Source organism: Oryctolagus cuniculus, chromosome 13 (assembly GCF_051225735.1).
Source record: "Oryctolagus cuniculus isolate XC-2025 breed Fujian yellow rabbit chromosome 13, ASM5122573v1, whole genome shotgun sequence".
NCBI lineage: Eukaryota > Metazoa > Chordata > Mammalia > Lagomorpha > Leporidae > Oryctolagus > Oryctolagus cuniculus.
In genome coordinates, this window is record NC_142879.1 from 69341741 (window position 1) to 69358573 (window position 16833).

The 16833-nt window shown below is 42.8% G+C and overlaps 1 protein-coding gene across 26 annotated transcripts in view; it reads left to right on the plus strand.

Moving 5' to 3' along the window:
• Positions 1–16833, plus strand: part of BEND7 (BEN domain containing 7) — a 98059-nt gene that overhangs the window by 48480 nt on the left and 32746 nt on the right. For 13 of the 26 annotated variants that reach the window (XR_016219103.1, XR_016219104.1, XM_051820858.3 and 10 more), the window contains exon 6: positions 11359–11584. The exons of 10 other annotated variants lie outside the window; for them this stretch is intronic. Coding sequence is in view for 11 of the 16 variants with exons in the window: in XM_051820858.3 (XP_051676818.3) it covers positions 11359–11584 (226 nt within the window). In the remaining 5 variants the exon portion in view is untranslated. The remainder of the gene's footprint in view (positions 1–11358; positions 11585–16833) is intronic. 3 more of the 26 variants (XR_016219108.1, XR_016219107.1, XR_016219106.1) reach the window with 1 other exon arrangement.

Genomic DNA, 16833 nt, shown 5'->3' on the forward strand with positions numbered 1-16833 from the left:
GGCAGGAGTGATTCCTTCTGCGGAGGGACCTGCAGTGCTCCAGTGTCCAAATTTAGGGGCCCTCTCAGTCTTTTATTATTTCTTAGCCACAGGCCTTTTAAAATTTGGTGCAAGTTCAGAGGAGAAAACAGAAAATAGATAATAATCTAATAGGAATTATTCTTTAAAACAGGTTGAAGAAAATATCAGTGGTTTGGAGTTGGGTGTTCGAAGATGGGTCTTGGTAGTAGTAGGATTGGGCAAGTGGTCCAGTATTGCCGGGCCAGCAGTCTGGTCAACCTCGGTGAAAGTCAGGCCGGAGAGGAACAACCTCATATTTATGCAGAAGCGATCAGCCTTCCCCTTGGGGGCGCCAGGCAGCCATGAAAAGTCTCGAGCAGAGGATTGATGACCCCTGATTTTGGAGTATAACTGGGACAGCATCATGGATGGTGAATGGATGGACAGAGGAGATAGCAGGGACAAAGAGAACTGAAGGAAGGTGAGGCCACCTAAGAGTGGTGAGCTTGGAGAGGAGGAGAGATGCAAGCTGGTCAGGAGTGACTTGGTGACTGAATAAAAAGCAAATCCAGTCTCCCTTCCTCCCTCCTTCCTTTTCTCTCCCCCTCTCTCCTCGCCCTCTCTTTTTCTCTCTCCTTCCAACCCCACCCCCCCTTTTTTTTTTTAAAGATTTATTTTATTTATTTGAAAGAGTTACAGAGAGAGGTAGAGACAGAGAGGTCTTCCATCCGCTGGTTTACTCCCTAGATGGACGCAACTGCCAGAGCTGCGCCTATCTGAAGCCAGGAGCCAGGAGCTTCTTCCAGGTTTCCCATTTGGGTGCAGGAGCCCAAGGACTTGGGCCATCTTCCACTGCTTTCCCATGTGCATGAGCAGGGAGCTGGATCAGAAGTGGAGCAACCAGGACTTGAACCCATGCCCATATGCTTTAACCCACTGCACCACAGCCCTGGTCCCCCTCCCTTTCTTTTAATAAGAGGCTGACAGATAGAGCTCCCATACAATAGTTCATTCCCCAAATATCCATGATGGCTGCTACTGGGCTGGGGCTGGAGCCAGGAACCATAAGTACAACCCAGATCTCTCTAAACACAGTCCAGGGTGGCAGAGACCCCATTACTCAAGTCACTGCTGCCTTGCTGGGTCTGCATTGGCAGAAGCTGGAGCCAGAGCCTGCTGGCTGATGTGGAACGTGGGTGTCTTACTCCCACAAGCCCAGATTTCTGTCTTGGACAGCTGTCTTGGTTCCTAGCTGGTACTAGGGACAGGGAGAAAAAGAGCAGAAGCACACTCGGTTCTGTTCAGGAAGTAAAGTGAGTTTAATATCCTCAGAATGTTCCTTAGACACGGGCGCACAGGAGAAATATCAGCGCTGGGCGCCGTGGAAAACTGACACACAAAGCCCATGCTTCAATCCTTTCTTAAATATAAAACATTCACAACGTGGGGCAAGCATTTGGCCCAGCAGTTAGACTCCTCTTGGGGTGCCTGCATCCCATATCAGAGTACTTGGGTTCAACTCGGGCTCTGCTTCCAGTTCTAGTACGCTGGGAGACAGCTGGTGACAAGGTCTTGGGCCCCTGCCACTCACATGGGAGTCTCAGGTTGAGTTCTGAGCCCTTGGCTTTGGTCTAGCTCAGTCCTAGCTATGACAGGCATCTCTCTTGTGTCTCTGTGCTTTTCAGATTAAAACAAAAATCAATTTAAAAATTTTTAAAACCAACAGGTGAAATTAATTTGTAATTTAATTATAATAAGTAAGTTAATTATAAAAATTCACAATTTTTAGACTGTGATTTGTAGCATCACACAAATGCAAATGTGTATATTCATGGCCAGAAACAAACCTAATAACCTATATGGGATCATTAGAGGTAGATCACTGAATTCTGACTAAATGATCCCATTTAATCCTTACTCCTTGAGATAGCCGTACAGTCCTTACTTTGTAGGGCGTCTGCACAAGTTCACACAGGCAGAAAATGGGCAGCTCGTTCTCCAAACCAGGGCTCTCGTCTGGCCTTGTCAGCTGCGTGAGACTTCTGGAGACCTGTCCTAGCGCAACTCTTACACATGACGAACACTCAGTAATTGTTTGTAAGATGATTTTATATGAAAGACAACCTGAAGGCAAGACTACGGTTATTATTCTGTTCACTTGGAAGTTTCTTGGCGAGAAGTTAACGCTTGGTTAAGGGAGCAGGCTCTGAGGCCAGGCTGCTGGGGTTGGATCTCAGCTGTGTGCCCCTAAACAAGTGAGCCTACCCTCTCCTCACTGCTCTCTTTCTGTAGAATAGGGATTTAAAAAAGAAGAAAAGAATAGGGATAATAACGACAGCTCCTCCCTAAGAGGTGGCCCTTCAGAAGAAGTAAATGAAGGCATCTATGGGACATTGGAACATTGCCTGGCACATTTTAAGCACTCAAATACTTTTTTTTTTTTTTTTTTTTGACAGGCAGAGTGGACAGTGAGAGAGAGAGACAGAGAGAAAGGTCTTCCTTTGCCGTTGGTTCACCCTCCAATGGCCGCCGCGGCCGGCGCGCTGCGGCCGGCGCACCGCGCTGATCCGATGGCAGGAGCCAGGTGCCAGGTGCTTTTCCTGGTCTCCCATGGGGTGCAGGGCCCAAGCACCTGGGCCATCCTCCACTGCACTCCCTGGCCACAGCAGAGAGCTGGCCTGGAAGAGGGGCAACCGGGACAGAATCCGGCGCCCCGACCGGGACTAGAACCCGGTGTGCCGGCGCCGCAAGGCGGAGGATTAGCCTAGTGAGCCGCGGTGCCGGCCAGCACTCAAATACTTTTTAACCTTAGCAGTCCCGCTTAAGTACCTTTATAGAACAAATGTAAATATTTTTAAATAAATTATACCTATATGTATGAGTGAACAAACACAGCCAAATAATAAATGTTTTTTAAAAGGGAGTGGCCAGAAGTGATTCTCTTTTGGGGCAGGATTATTTGACACTTTCAAAATTAGCACCTTAAGGCCGGCGCCGTGGCTCAATAGGCTAATCCTCCACCTTGCGGCGCCGGCACACCGGGTTCTAGTCCCGGTCAGGGCGCCGGATTCTGTCCCGGTTGCCCCTCTTCCAGGCCAGCTCTCTGCTATGGCCAGGGAGTGCAGTGGAGGATGGCCCAGGTGCTTGGGCCCTGCACCCCATGGGAGACCAGGAAAAAGCACCTGGCACCTGGCTCCTGCCATCGGATCAGCGCGGTGCGCCGGCTGCAGCGGCGGCCATTGGAGGGTGAACCAACGGCAAAGGAAGACCTTTCTCTCTCTGTCTCTCTCTCTCACTGTCCACTCTGCCTGTCAAAAAAAAAAAAAAAAAAAAATTAGCACCTTAAATAAAATTCAATTCAAGCCAAGATTACACAGAGAAGCAAAACCAAACTTTAGGCTTAAAGTCAGTGTTGAGTTCTTTCTTCATGAGTTCATAACCCAGCACTCTATTATGTTAGTGCTGAGATTTGACAGTTGTTAATTTTGTAAACTCACTGTCTTTTCGAGGTAGATATATTGACTTGAGTTTTTGAGGGCGGATATATATGGCCTAAGTTTGGCTGGTTTTTTGGTTTTGGTGAAACACTTAGACCAGTTTTTAAAAGTAATTTTATAGTAACTTTTAAGAGTAGAAAACATTCTGGGGGCCAGTGCTGTGGCGTAGTAGATTGCCTGCAGTGCAGGCATCCCATATGGGCACCGGTTCGAGTCCTGGCTGCTCCACTTCCGATCCAACTCTCTGCTATGGCCTAGGAAAGCAGCAGAGGATGGCCCCAGTCCTTGGACCCCTGCACCCATGTGGGAGACCCAGAGGAAGCTCCTGGCTCCTGGCTTCGGATCAGTGCAGCTCTAGCTGATGCAGCCCACTGGGAAGTGAACCAGTGGATGGAAGACCTCTCTCTCTCTCTCTCTGCCTCTCCTCTCTCTGTGTAGCTCTGACTTTCAAATAATTAAATCTTAAAAAAAATAGAAAACATTCTTCTGTTTGTTGTAATTACTATGAATATTCTCTAGTAATCCTAGATTAAACAAATATAAAGCTTATCAAGCAGGTAAGTTTGTGGCTATTCATAAACAAGCTAATTTTATTTTATTCATTTATTTATTTGAAAAGCAGAGCGACAAAGAGAGAAAGATCTTCTATCTGCTGGTTCACTCTCCGCATGTCCACAACGGCTGGGGCTGGGCCAGGTCATAGTCAGGAGCAAGGAACACCATGTAGGTCTCCTGCAGGGGTGGCAGGGGCCCTCACTTGTGGGGTCATATGCTCCCTCCCAGGTTGCGTATTGGCAGGAAGCTGGATAAGAAGAAGAGGCAGGACTGTATCTCAGACAGTCTGATACAGGATGTGGGCCACAGTGCCTATCTATGCTAATCTTATTAATGTTTATGTTATCTCATTCTTCTTAAATAATTTAAAATGCATCAATGTTTTCAACAGAAATAGCTTCTGAATTCAGAACATTATATTGCACGATCTTAGCCCTAACACATAAGGTGACCTCTGAGGAACTAGTAAATCAGGCAAGCAATTTTTCATTTATCCATTGACATATCAAAATAGAGACAGTATATAAGTGAGAGTTTAAATGCTAGTACAGGTTGCTTGTGTTCAAATCCTTACCCATTGCAGATTAGCTGGATAATCATAAGTTACTTATCCTCTCAGCTTTAGTTTTTGCTTTTGCTAGCTAAGGGTGATAATGGTACCTACTTCATACAAGTTGAATTAAATTAAAAAATCCACATAACGTGCTAGCCTAGAACCTGGAATATAGTAAAGTAGCAAGTGAATGTTAATTATGGCGTTGTTTTCCAAGATAGACTGAAATGAATGAAATAGTCCTTGTCCTTCAAGGGACACATGGAGAAAAATTCACAAGCAGTAATTAGAGTATTACAGGACAGAAGGGCTGTGACAGGCAGTCCGAAGGTCACCAGGGGCCCAGAAGAGCAGAACCTTCATGCCTGGAAGGTAAAGAAGGACAGGCTGTCAGCGTGGACATCGGAGAGGGGCAATTTCAGCACAGTTAGGAGGGAAGAAACGAGATATAACCGGCTGAAATCTTAGGCATGGTCATTTGGCTCAAATATCTTTAGCATAAATCAAGCCCTAGACTTCAGAGTCATTAATTTAGTGGTGGAGAAAGGAAAAAACTAAACATCTCCAAAAGACTTTGCAATGTTTCATTATGCAAGTGCATGAAGAAACTTTCAAGGGACCAAGTTGTATTGTCTTTTCTAAAATTAAATTCTTAGCTCTGCTAAAATTTTGTCAAATTAAAAAATCTGCAAAAAATTGGCACCTTCATGACTTCTTATAATTCTTATCCTGTTCAACATTAAATATATACTGTTATATAGGTTGCATATACAAGGATGCTCCAAAAGTTTGTGGCAGTGAAATTAAAAGATAAGTTTGTGTTGGTGCAAAAATTTTTGAAACCCATGTATATGAGGAGTCTCCAGAAAGTACATGGAAAACATGTATTATGAAAAAATTACACATACTACAAGAGTTGAGCCAGCTGGACCAACTAGAGCAGGCTGCCTGTTACATGTGTTCTTGTGGTCACCTGTTCATTGGCCGTGTTCCTGGCATAGCATTTCATAAACGGTGATAGTAATTCTTGATAAATCTTCCCTGAGCAAACTTGAGTTACAAGAAACGATTTTAGTTTTTCTCAAACAGAAGCTCACATTTATAAGCAGTTGTGGGTGTTTTGTGGATTTTGAACTTTCTTTTCATAAGCTGGAGCACATTTTCCTAGAAATTACTATACTACTAAACAAATACGAGGTGAGAATAAAGGAGGATCATAGCACACAGGAATGTTATGAACAGAAAGGCTAAATTCACATTCTTTAAACATTCTTAGAAATCCTGTCAGGTTCTTCAGTCCAAATCAGTTAGTCTTATTCAGCAGGATCTGGCCTCTTCCTCCACAGTTTTCTTTAAGATTTGGGTCTGAGTCCCACCTGAGACTTGACTAGGCAGGCAGCCTCGCCTCTCTGCTCCCCATCACCCTGTGATGTCATGCGGACAGCCTTGGGCAGGTGCCTCTAAATGTGAGTATTGTAAGCACACAGAATTTGCAAACTATTACTTACTAACTTGCCGCTGAAAACCTGGGGCAAATGCCCAATGTGAACAGTCATATGCTGCTGTCCTATTCTTTTAGCTGATAACCTTGTGTGGCTTTTCGTTAAGTCGTACTATAATTTGTTATTTATAGTAGTACCTTATATAAAATAGACCACATCAGACATAGTGCCTCCGTGTTTAATTTGTGTGATCTCCTTAAAATTATTTTTGTTTCCTTACACTATACAGGGGAATCACAAGATACCCTCACAGACTTGCAGGGAGTGGCAATCTTTTCATTCGTCTGGTTAGGGAATCCCCCTACCCAGACTAGATCCTAACCCCAACTACTTTTAAGCAAAGGGAGACCACACTTGAAATGCATAGAAACAAAATAGTCAAATGTCCACAAGCTTGGATCCAGAATCATGATTTTACGCAGTTTTTGCCTGCAGAAATTCACCAGGATGAGATGTGAAGCCGCTGGATAAGGGGAATTAAGCATTTGATACCTTGTGCTGAGTGGCTGGGGTACTACAATGGCAAGACATACATGGAAATCCAAATTTATGGTGGGATTCAGACTTCTAAGGCATAAAATGATGACTTTTAAGTGCTGTAAATTGTGCCCCGTACTTTGGATGTCATCCTTTAAAGATGGTATTACTTCACTAATCAATAAAATCTATAGATTAGTGTTTTAGTCATCTATCTTGGCTTGAGTATCAAATAGTGAATCTATGAAGGGAATTCTAGCTTTTTAATATGATACTCATCTGGAATGGTGTTGTTTTCCATCCTAGCTCTCATTACTAAGTAGAGAGAGCCCATTAAAACTAGGACCAGTAAACAAAAAGAGATTGCGAGATGAGGATTAGAAGGGATAGTCTGGCTGGCTAATCAAGTCTCAGACAGGCTCAGGATCGAAACCTAAAAGGGAACAATTAAAGGAAGGGTTTTAACCTATATCAAGTGTATGTGCAGAGTTGTCACATGGCAGTAATCCACTGTGATTATGTTGATAAAATGTAGGAAATGAAGAGGTTTCCTGTTGAAAAGTTGAGGTTGATTAACATCATCTTTTCTCTCTTTCAGAAAATAAAGCTTTGCCCTCTTGTTTTGTAAGGAAGTGCTGCTTCCTGGCACCTGATAGGCTGCTCTCGCACGCAATCCCTCCTAGCTAAGAAACGTGACGGGGAGGGGTCTGAAGAGCAGGAGCAGGCAGCACTCAGCCACGTTTGCCCTTGCCGCCCTGCCGAATCACAGTGCCATCACAGCTGATCAGACGGCTTCCATCTGTGTATGATGCTTCCACCCGCGTGAGTGCGAGTTCCTGGGTCTGGAAAGAACAGGTCAAAACAATTGTATTTGGCCATATAAAGCAGAGGCAGCATCGGCATTGGATGGTGCTGCAGAGATCAGAGTACTCTGATGCCAGAGGAGGTCTCTTAGCCCCCACACCAGAACCTCCAGACAGTGTTTTAGGAGTTTCAGCAGAAGTTAGGAACAGCAACTGTCTCCTAATTCTTAGCTGCAAGGCCCTGTTAAAATGCTCTCCTGGGGTAGATGTTTAACTTAGCATTTAGGATGCCAGTGTGGCATACTTAAAAACCAGGATTTGGTACCTGGCTCTGGCCCCTAATTCAAGCTTGCTGCTAATGCAGACCTTAGGAGGCAGTGAGTGATGACTCAAGTAGTTGGGTTCTTGCCATGCACAAGGGAGGCCTTGATTGAGTTCTGGTTCTTGGCTTCAGCCTCACCCAGTCCTAGCCATTGTAGGTATTTGAGGAGTGGATACTAGTTAGTGCATGGGAACTGTGTCTCTTTGCCTCTCAAATAAATTAATCTTTAAAAATTTAAGTTCTGTACCCTCCTCTTCTGAGCCGCTTGGGTCTGCTTCCCCTGGGCCCCAGCAGCCGAATCCAAGTACCATCACAAGCTACACATGCTCTGTACCTCTCTTAGAGTGTCCATGATTTCCCACTTTGTATGATGCATATTTATGTACTAAGTCATCTGTGGAGCCAGCCTGTAAACTCCTCCCCCAGGAGGGGTCCATGTTCTCTGATAACTCCTCCTGGAGTTGGCACATGAACTGTTGTCAGAAGCAAACATTGGTGTATGGAGCCACAGCATGATGGACATGCAAACCCACTTTCAGTATTTAGGGATCGCTGAATCAGTGCTAGTACTTCTGAGTGAATTCTTACATACTATTTTGTTTATTCTGAAAAATATCTGTTGGACACCAACTGGATACTTGCCACTCCAGATATGAAAGAGTGCTCATTCCCAGGAGAAACACAAACCTAAATTTAGATGCAGTGTGAAAAGTGCCATTAATGTAGTTCATAGAAAATACTCTGAGTTGATGAAGAAGAAAGTAGCCAGTCCTGCCAGGTGACACATTTGGGTCATTGTTTCTCAAGTGAGGAGTCAAGTCTCATAGACAAGAGAAAGGGAAAGTTCTGGGAGTCTCGGAGGTCAAGTGACAGAGTTTTCAGTTCCGGTTCAGAGTGGTATCAGACTCAAGCTAAAAGTTGTATGAATGGGACGCATCAGGGTGCTTCCCTGTGTTTGCTCTCTTGCAAGTGGAGAGCCTCTCTGTCACCCTTCACCCTCACATACCTGTGAGTAGCTGCTTCTACAAAGTGCATTGGGACTTTTAAAAAATGGGTTTCAAATGATATAGGAGCACTTAGCAAAAATCTGAGGTCAGTTCGTTTAGAATAAAAGTTGTAAATGCAGCCATAGGATGCACAAAATGAAATCTGTTTATTGATAAAACTTCATCACAGATTATAATGGTAAAATGCTCTCCTGATATTTCTACGTTGTATCACTGAACAAATATTTAATGAATGCCTGGTATGTACCAACCTTGTTGTAGGAATGAGGTATTCAGCCTCCATCTCCCATCACCCTCTTCTACAGACATAACCAGCAAGTACAAGAGGCAAAAGTCAGAGGAAAAATCTAACAGCTTATAGTGATATTTACAAAGTATTCAGAAGCCAAACATTGAATGGCAAAGTAAAGCAGAGAAGTGATAGGACTTTCTTGATAATCCAGCCAAAAATTCCATTTGGGGGATGGGCATTTGGTGGAGCAGTTGGGAAGCCCATGTCCCATATCAGGTTTTGAGTCCTGGCTCTGCTCCCAATTCAGGCTTCCTGCTGGTACACACCCTGAGGGGCAGCAGTGATGTCTCAGGTGGCTGGGTCCCTGCTACCCAAGTGGGAGACTGGATTGGGTTACCTGTCAGCTCCTGGCTTTCGCCTGGCCTAGTCATTCAAACAAATTCCATTTTGGAGGTATAGAGCCCAAACACCTAACCATCATCCTAATAATTTAGATTATGCCCTGAGTACTCTTTACTTTGACCTTAGTGTAGTAGGTATTTTGAAAAGTAGTAGACAAGGCCGGCGCCGCGGCTCACTAGGCTAATCCTCCGCCTTGCAGCGCCGGCACACCGGGTTCTAGTCCCGGTCAGGGCGCCGGATTCTGTCCCGGTTGCCTCTCTTCCAGGCCAGCTCTCTGCTGTGGCCTGGGAGTGCAGTGGAGGATGGCCCAGGTGCTTGGGCCCTGCACCCCATGGGAGACCAGGAGAAGCACCTGGCTCCTGCCATCGGATCAGCAAGGTGTGCCAGCCGCAGGGGCCATTGGAGGGTGAACCAATGGCAAAGGAAGACCTTTCTCTCTGTCTCTCTCACTGTCCACTCTGCCTGTCAAAAAAAAAAAAAAAAAAAAGAAGAAAAGAAAAGTAGTAGACAAATGGTTTGTGGGTGGGAGGGTGGTTATGGGGAGAAGAACCACTATAATCCAAAAGTTGTACTTTCGAAATTTATATATATTAAATAAAAGTTCTATATAAAAAATAGTAGACAAACAAAAATAGTAATTCCTGCTCTCCAGTAGAGAAAGTAATCCTGAATCCTCACATTTCTAATGTGATTTAGAAAATCTAAAGTAGGGTCAGGTTTGCAAAGTGGCAAATGAGAGATATAAGAAAGAACTTTGGTAGTTTGCACAGCTTACATAAGTGAGATGTTCTTCTAACTTCTTTTCTGATAAAAGTTTACCAATTGTATTTCTTCATATTACGGTCCTTATCTTAAAGTTGTCATCACCAACTATAAATGACTTAATAGTTTAGACTGTGACTTATGAACTTGTAACTATTTAATAAGAATTTATTGAGTAGCTACTGTGTGCCAGACCCTAGAAGACAAAGTCTGAGTTCCAGGCATCAGGAAGGCTGCTATCTAATAAATAATTACAATGCAGTCCAGTAGACACCACCATATCCATGTGTCAGATGAGCAGTGGTATCAGTGACTAGCTACCTCCATGGGTAGGAAGGAGTTAAGAATGACATCGGAGAGGAAGCAAGGTGAGCTAGGATGCAAGATGAAATGAGTCTTAAACTCACCTTTGGCATGCTGATGGAGAGTGCTTGGTTAGCATCTGAGCCTGGACCATTGTATAGTAAGAGTCCAAGTTGAGAGGCACCAGGTAGGTCTTCTGCTCCCACATCCGCATCAGAAAATCCCTGACAGGGAAGCACCGTGGCCAGCACATGGGTTTCCCAAAGGTGCTCTGGGACACAGGTTCAGATTGTCCTCCCAGAAGGCTGGGTGGATTTAAACAGCCCGAGGAACATGCTCATCATTCTTACGTATTTTGAGTATTAGTTTCTCGAAGTTTTCATTGAGGAAAAAAAGAGTTCCACAGCTAAAAACCTCTGGCAGAGTAGCGAAGAGTAGGGGATCTGTGAAGGGTAGGCCTGTGTATGCGTCTTTAGGTGAAAGAAGTTACATTGCTTAACGTATGAGAAAGTGATCTGTGAACTGCCATGCTCTGAGCACGTCTGCGTTATTTCGCAGCCACTTTTGTTGTATCTTAGGCCTTCGTTCCTTTGTTTACACAATGAAGGTGTTTCAGGGTCTCCAGTCCTCGTTAGCTCCAGATTTATATGATTTAGTGATTATCCAACCTTCTCTTTACTGTTTCTAAGAATAGGAATGTGTTTTCTGTGTACACTTCTATTGCTTTCAACAAGACCAAATATTGGAATTAGAGTATCTTGTTTTGTGCATTTTAACTACTCATTGTTTTTATTAATTGCAAATACTGGCACACAAAGCCAAGACTGTACCATTTGCAGGATATGGACATTTCAGCAGCTAATGATGTTTTTTGTTGCACAGATGCCCAGAGTCAAATGCTTCAAATCTTGCTTTTAATGAAATATTTATGTTCTTTTGGTAGCCAGAAGTGCAACTTGCTGAAGGCTTTGATGTGTTTATGCCTAAATCTCAGCTGGACTCTATATTGTCAAACTACACTCGCTCAGGAAGCCTTCTGTTTAGAAAACTGGTGTGTGCATTTTTTGATGACAAGACTTTGGCTAACTCCTTACCCAATGGGAAGAGGAAAAGAGGACTCAATGACAACCGGAAAGGACTAGACCAAAATATTGTGGGTGCAATAAAAGGTTGGTCTGCATCATTTCATTTTATGGATTCTTTGTTGAGCTTTGCCTTCATTCCATAAAGATGCAGCTGAAATTGTAATGAACTGACTAGAGACTAACTTAATCTGCCACTGGCAGCTTAGCATTGGCATGGCTTTGTGTGTGAGCTTTGTCACTCACATGGCTCACATGGGTTGAGCTTTGTTACTCCTCACCCCAAATCTCGAATTTGCTATTTCAAGGTGATGGTAACTTGTTAAAATAATGATTTAAGAGCCAGTTTGGTCCGCTGCAGAACCAAAAGTTTTTCTTATTCAATCTTTAAAATAATGGTATTTTGTTTCTAGTAACTTCTAAGAGCTTCATCAAAATAGAATTTAAACTTAGATTTTTAGTTGTAATTAAGAATAAAGGTATGATGCTTTAAAAAATAAAAAAGGAAGACAGATCTCTCCAAAGTTCAGAAGTCGCTTTGCCAGGTCATTGCTTCTATAGGCATTTTAAATCCAGATGAGCCCACTGTAAAGTCAAACCCCATGCCTCCCTACATACATACCCCTAGCCTGCTCTGTTCCTTTTTGTCTTGTGATGTGGAGTCATGGGAGCTGTAGGGAGAGACCGCCATGGGTCCCTCCCCCTCAGCTCCTTGGAACATGTGTCTGTATCCCTCTGCATTAGGGTCACCATACAGGTGCATGTCTGAATGTGTTGTCATTTCTCTCCAGTTCCACATGATAGACCTAGTTCTTAACTTTCAAAATGTCCTCATTCAGGCATCTGATAGACATAACTTTAGGAAATAGAAGTATTTAAATGTTACCATCAAAAAGAACATAAATGAGGTCTCAAATCTAAACACAACTACCATGAAAATGTAATTTTGAATCAGGCCTTAATTAAAACTAGAATGACTGATAAGGATGTTCTTCACTGGTTCAGTTCTACATTGTTTGGCTTGCAGAGTGGGCCTTCCTTGCCTCCTGCTCCTCCCCATTGTCTTGGAAAATGAGTAAATGAATTTAATAGTACTTAACTGATACTTGGAAATAAATCTACAATTAACTTTACAAAATAATACAATTTTTAAGAGGACTTAGCAAGTACCAGACACCTTCTTGTTTGTGACCAGAAGTACACAAGCCCTTCATTACTAGGAAATTTCTTATGCTACATCAGAATTTTTTTCACTTAAAGCGACTGTCAAGTTGCATGCAATTTTAAAAAATAAAAAAAGCTGCAGAGAGATCACAATCTGTGCCATTTCTGAAAAGAATGATCCAGCATGAAGTGACACTGAAAACAGTATTACAGGGGCAGTTGTTTGGTGTAGTCATTAAGTGACCTCTGGAGATATCTGCATTCATATTGAAGTGTCTGGTTGAGTCCCATCTGCTTTGCCTCCCTCCCAGTTTCCTGCCAGTGCACACCTTAAGGCAGTAGATAATGGTTCAGATACTTGGGCCCCTGCCACCTATGTGGGAAACCTGGATTGAGTTAGGGCTCCTGGCTTCTGCCTAGTCTAGCCTGGCTGTTCCAGGCATTTGGGGAGCAAACCAGCAGATGGGAAGATCTCTCTTCATCTGTCTCTGTCTCTTTATTTTGCAAAAAGGTGAAAATAAAATAAAATACAAGATTTGAAATCTGGCCTATGATGCAACTAGGACTTGTTGAAGTTAAGAAAGGTCCTGTTGTGATTAATCTGTGCTTTCAAAACAGGAAGGTCAAGGCTGCTGATGCGTTCCTGAAATATGACTGGGAATTATTTTAATTGTTTTTCAGGACAGTATATTAACATTAAGATAGACCCAGTAGGAGTGTTACCCTAATGATAGGTTATAATAAAATAGATTATTACAAGTAGACAGAAAGAAATTTATTCTACCATTTTCAGTCTAGACTGGACAACATAGAAGAGTTTGAAAAAGAATCTTGCAAACAGAAATAGGAAATATTGCAAATGTAGTCCTACTCTTTAGCTAAAAATAAAAATATCAAGGATGCCTCTATTTTTAATACAGACTAAAGCAGATCATTCAAACAAAGAACTTAAAATTTTCATTTGCTTTTAAAATTATTTAATCTGTTATTAAGAGGCTGGTGCTGAGCGTAGAAGGTTAAGTTGAGCCTTGACCTGCAGTGCCGGCATCCCATATGGGTGCTGGTTCAAATCCCAGCTGCTCTATTTCCTTATATGGGAAAAGCAGTGGAGGATGGCCCAGGTGCTTAGGCTCCTGCACCCACCCACCCCCCCCTTCAGGAGACCTGGAAGAGCTCCTGGCTCCTGTCTTGCCTGGCCCAACCCCAACCATTGCAGCCATTTGGGGAATGAACCAGTGGATAAAGATTCTCTCTCTCTTTCTCCCGCTCTGCCTCCCCCTCCCCCTCTCCCTTTTCTCCTCTTCCCCTCCCCCTTTTCCCCTCCCCTCCCCCTCCCACCTTTCCTCCCTCCCTTTCCTTCTCTCTCTGTCCCTCCCTCTCTCCCTCTGCCTTTCAAATAAATAAATAAATCCTTAAAAAAGAAAAGATTATATTAGAACAACACAATAACTTTAAAATAGCAACCAGTACCCTAAATCAACATATACTTTATTCATTTGCTCCCTTGCAGTATTTATTCTTGGACATTTATTGTAAATATGGCTTTTCCCCTTGATTACAAAATTAATAATGTGCTTATAAAAATACAAATCAGGCCGGCGCCGCGGCTCACTAGGCTAATCCTCCGCCTAGCGGCGCCGGCACACCGGGTTCTAGTCCCGGTCGGGGCGCCGGATTCTGTCCCGGTTGTCCCTCTTCCAGGCCAGCTCTCTGCTGTGGCCAGGGAGTGCAGTGGAGGATGGCCCAGGTGCTTGGGCCCTGCACCCCATGGGAGACCAGGAAAAGCACCTGGCTCCTGGCTCCTGCCATCGGATCAGCGCGGTGCGCCGGCCGCAGTGCGCCGGCCGCGGCGGCCATTGGAGGGTGAACCAACGGCAAAGGAAGACCTTTCTCTCTGTCTCTCTCTCTCTCTCACTGTCCACTCTGCCTGTCAAAAAAAAAAAAAAATTATTAAAAGCGCAGAAAATTAGCGTCCATACTGTCACACTTCAGAAGTAACCATTTACCTTCCTACAAAGTATGAATAGCATATAGGGTTTGTCTTTCTCTAAGAACATTCTGTCCATACTGGCCAGACAGCATGTTTACCTGATTTATTCTGATCATTTCTTACAGGCTCCTTGAGGACACATTTTGTATTACCTGTTGTACTTGAAGAAGTTCAGGAAATGCTGTCCCCAAATATGCTGTGTCTGTATGCTGACTGCTTCAGACAGAGCAGGCTGGCAATAATAGCTTTCTTTAAACTGCCCCTCTGCTAAGAATGGATCCTCCAAAATGAACTCAGTTATCAGGAACCCCTCCCTGCGAGTCACATGTTTGACCAGGGAAGATGAACTCAGCTTCCCAGGCTGGGAGACTGGGGCTCAACACCCAGACAGATTTTGTCACAAACTATTGCCCTTTCTTCTGAGGGCCCGTTTACATTTCTCCCAAATCATTAACCCCCGCTAGGCTACCTGCATCCTCCCTCTCCTTTCTCCTGTTCAGAGAGAATACAAGCTGCTAGATCGGGTTTTTTCTTCCCCGTGATGCCCCGGAGCACATAATGAACTTGTGTAGCTTTTATCCTGTCAGTCTGCTATCGGTTCATTTAATGGACTCAGTTATTGAAATCAAAAAGAATTGAAGGAAACTCTTCCCTTCCCTACACACTTCACTGAGAGCTTTGTACAGAATAGGGATTCCATGAGTATGTGTTGGGGGACTGATCAGGTTTTTATTAGCCTTAACAGGTTGACATAATGTGGGACTGTCCTCCTGTCTTCTCATAACTGATTTGGAATGATTGACATTGAAACATTTTTATAAATTTCTACCACTTAATAAAATGCCAGTGAATATTAAAAAAATAGAAACCAAAATTGAGTGTAAGTTTGAATACAACACGCTGAATTCCATAATACATGTTTCCTCTACCATATTTCCCTAGCTAAATATTTATGAACTCACTTATAGTGATTTTTTTGGAAGTGAGATATTAGTTGGAAGTCTTATGGAATAGGCATCCAGTTTTTATTTTTGTTGTTTTGCTATTGGTAAGGATAAAAAGAGAAATTGATTTCTCTAACTGAAGTTTTTTGAATCCAAGTAATCTGAGAAGAAATGAAATGGTTTCTTTCTGTATAACAGTGCCATGTTATTATTACTGATTACCACATATGCATGAACTTCAGAATGTTCATGAGAAAATGGAACTAAAGAAATGTTTGCTTGGGGTCAAAAAATTTTTGAAATTCCTGGATAGGTGTTTTATAATACACATTTTCTGTGAACTTCTTGAAGACCTCTTGTACTTGGAAAAGATTTTGTAAATATTAAGTATTCAGTCTTCCTACCCATCAGTAACCTATTTGAAAAGTCCCATCACCTAGGAATATATCAGGACTGGTTAATTTGATAAAATCTCAAGTAAAAATAACAATTGAGATTCAATTTTGTTTCAAACAAAGGAGACTAGTTTGGTTAAAACAATACAATAATGATAATAAAGCTGAATGAAAATCTATAAAATGCTTATTAATGGGAACAGAAATGGATTGAAAAGAAGTTCATTGTGGAGATTAGCAAACCTTTTTGTAGTGATAATTAGTATTCCCCATGAACAGTATCTTGAAAATAAATATAATGCTGTTTATAAAGATAATTTCAATGTAATCTCATCTGTTTTATGGTGACTGATACCTAGTAGTAATTCATTAAAAATGCATTGGTAAGTGCGAGCCAAGGTGTTGCTGATAAAGGGATCTTTAAACACCTGAGCACCTGGGGTTTTACTCTTGGAAGCAGCAACTTATGTCTTAGGAAGAGGAGACTTAAGTTTTAGAACTGAGGGTAAACTTAGTGTCTAGGAATCAGAATCTATTTAGTAGCCAGAACGCAGAGTGGAGGTTAGTACCTACGTATGCTCCCCTTATATCATGCTGTACCTGCTGAGGCTGCAAATTGGTCTGCTGTCTAATTTTTGCTGTGATATACTCAGACCATGTAGTTTGACTTGGATTATCCAGTTGTGATAAAATCATTGAATCTCTGAGTGCTCTCTAGAAAATCTGGTTTCAATAAGGTGATTTTTAGAATCGCAGCTATGATTTTTAATTCAGCTTCATAGTGGTTAGTTGAGAAACTTTTACTACTGAACTATTGTGGACCAGTCTTGAATCTTTTTGCAT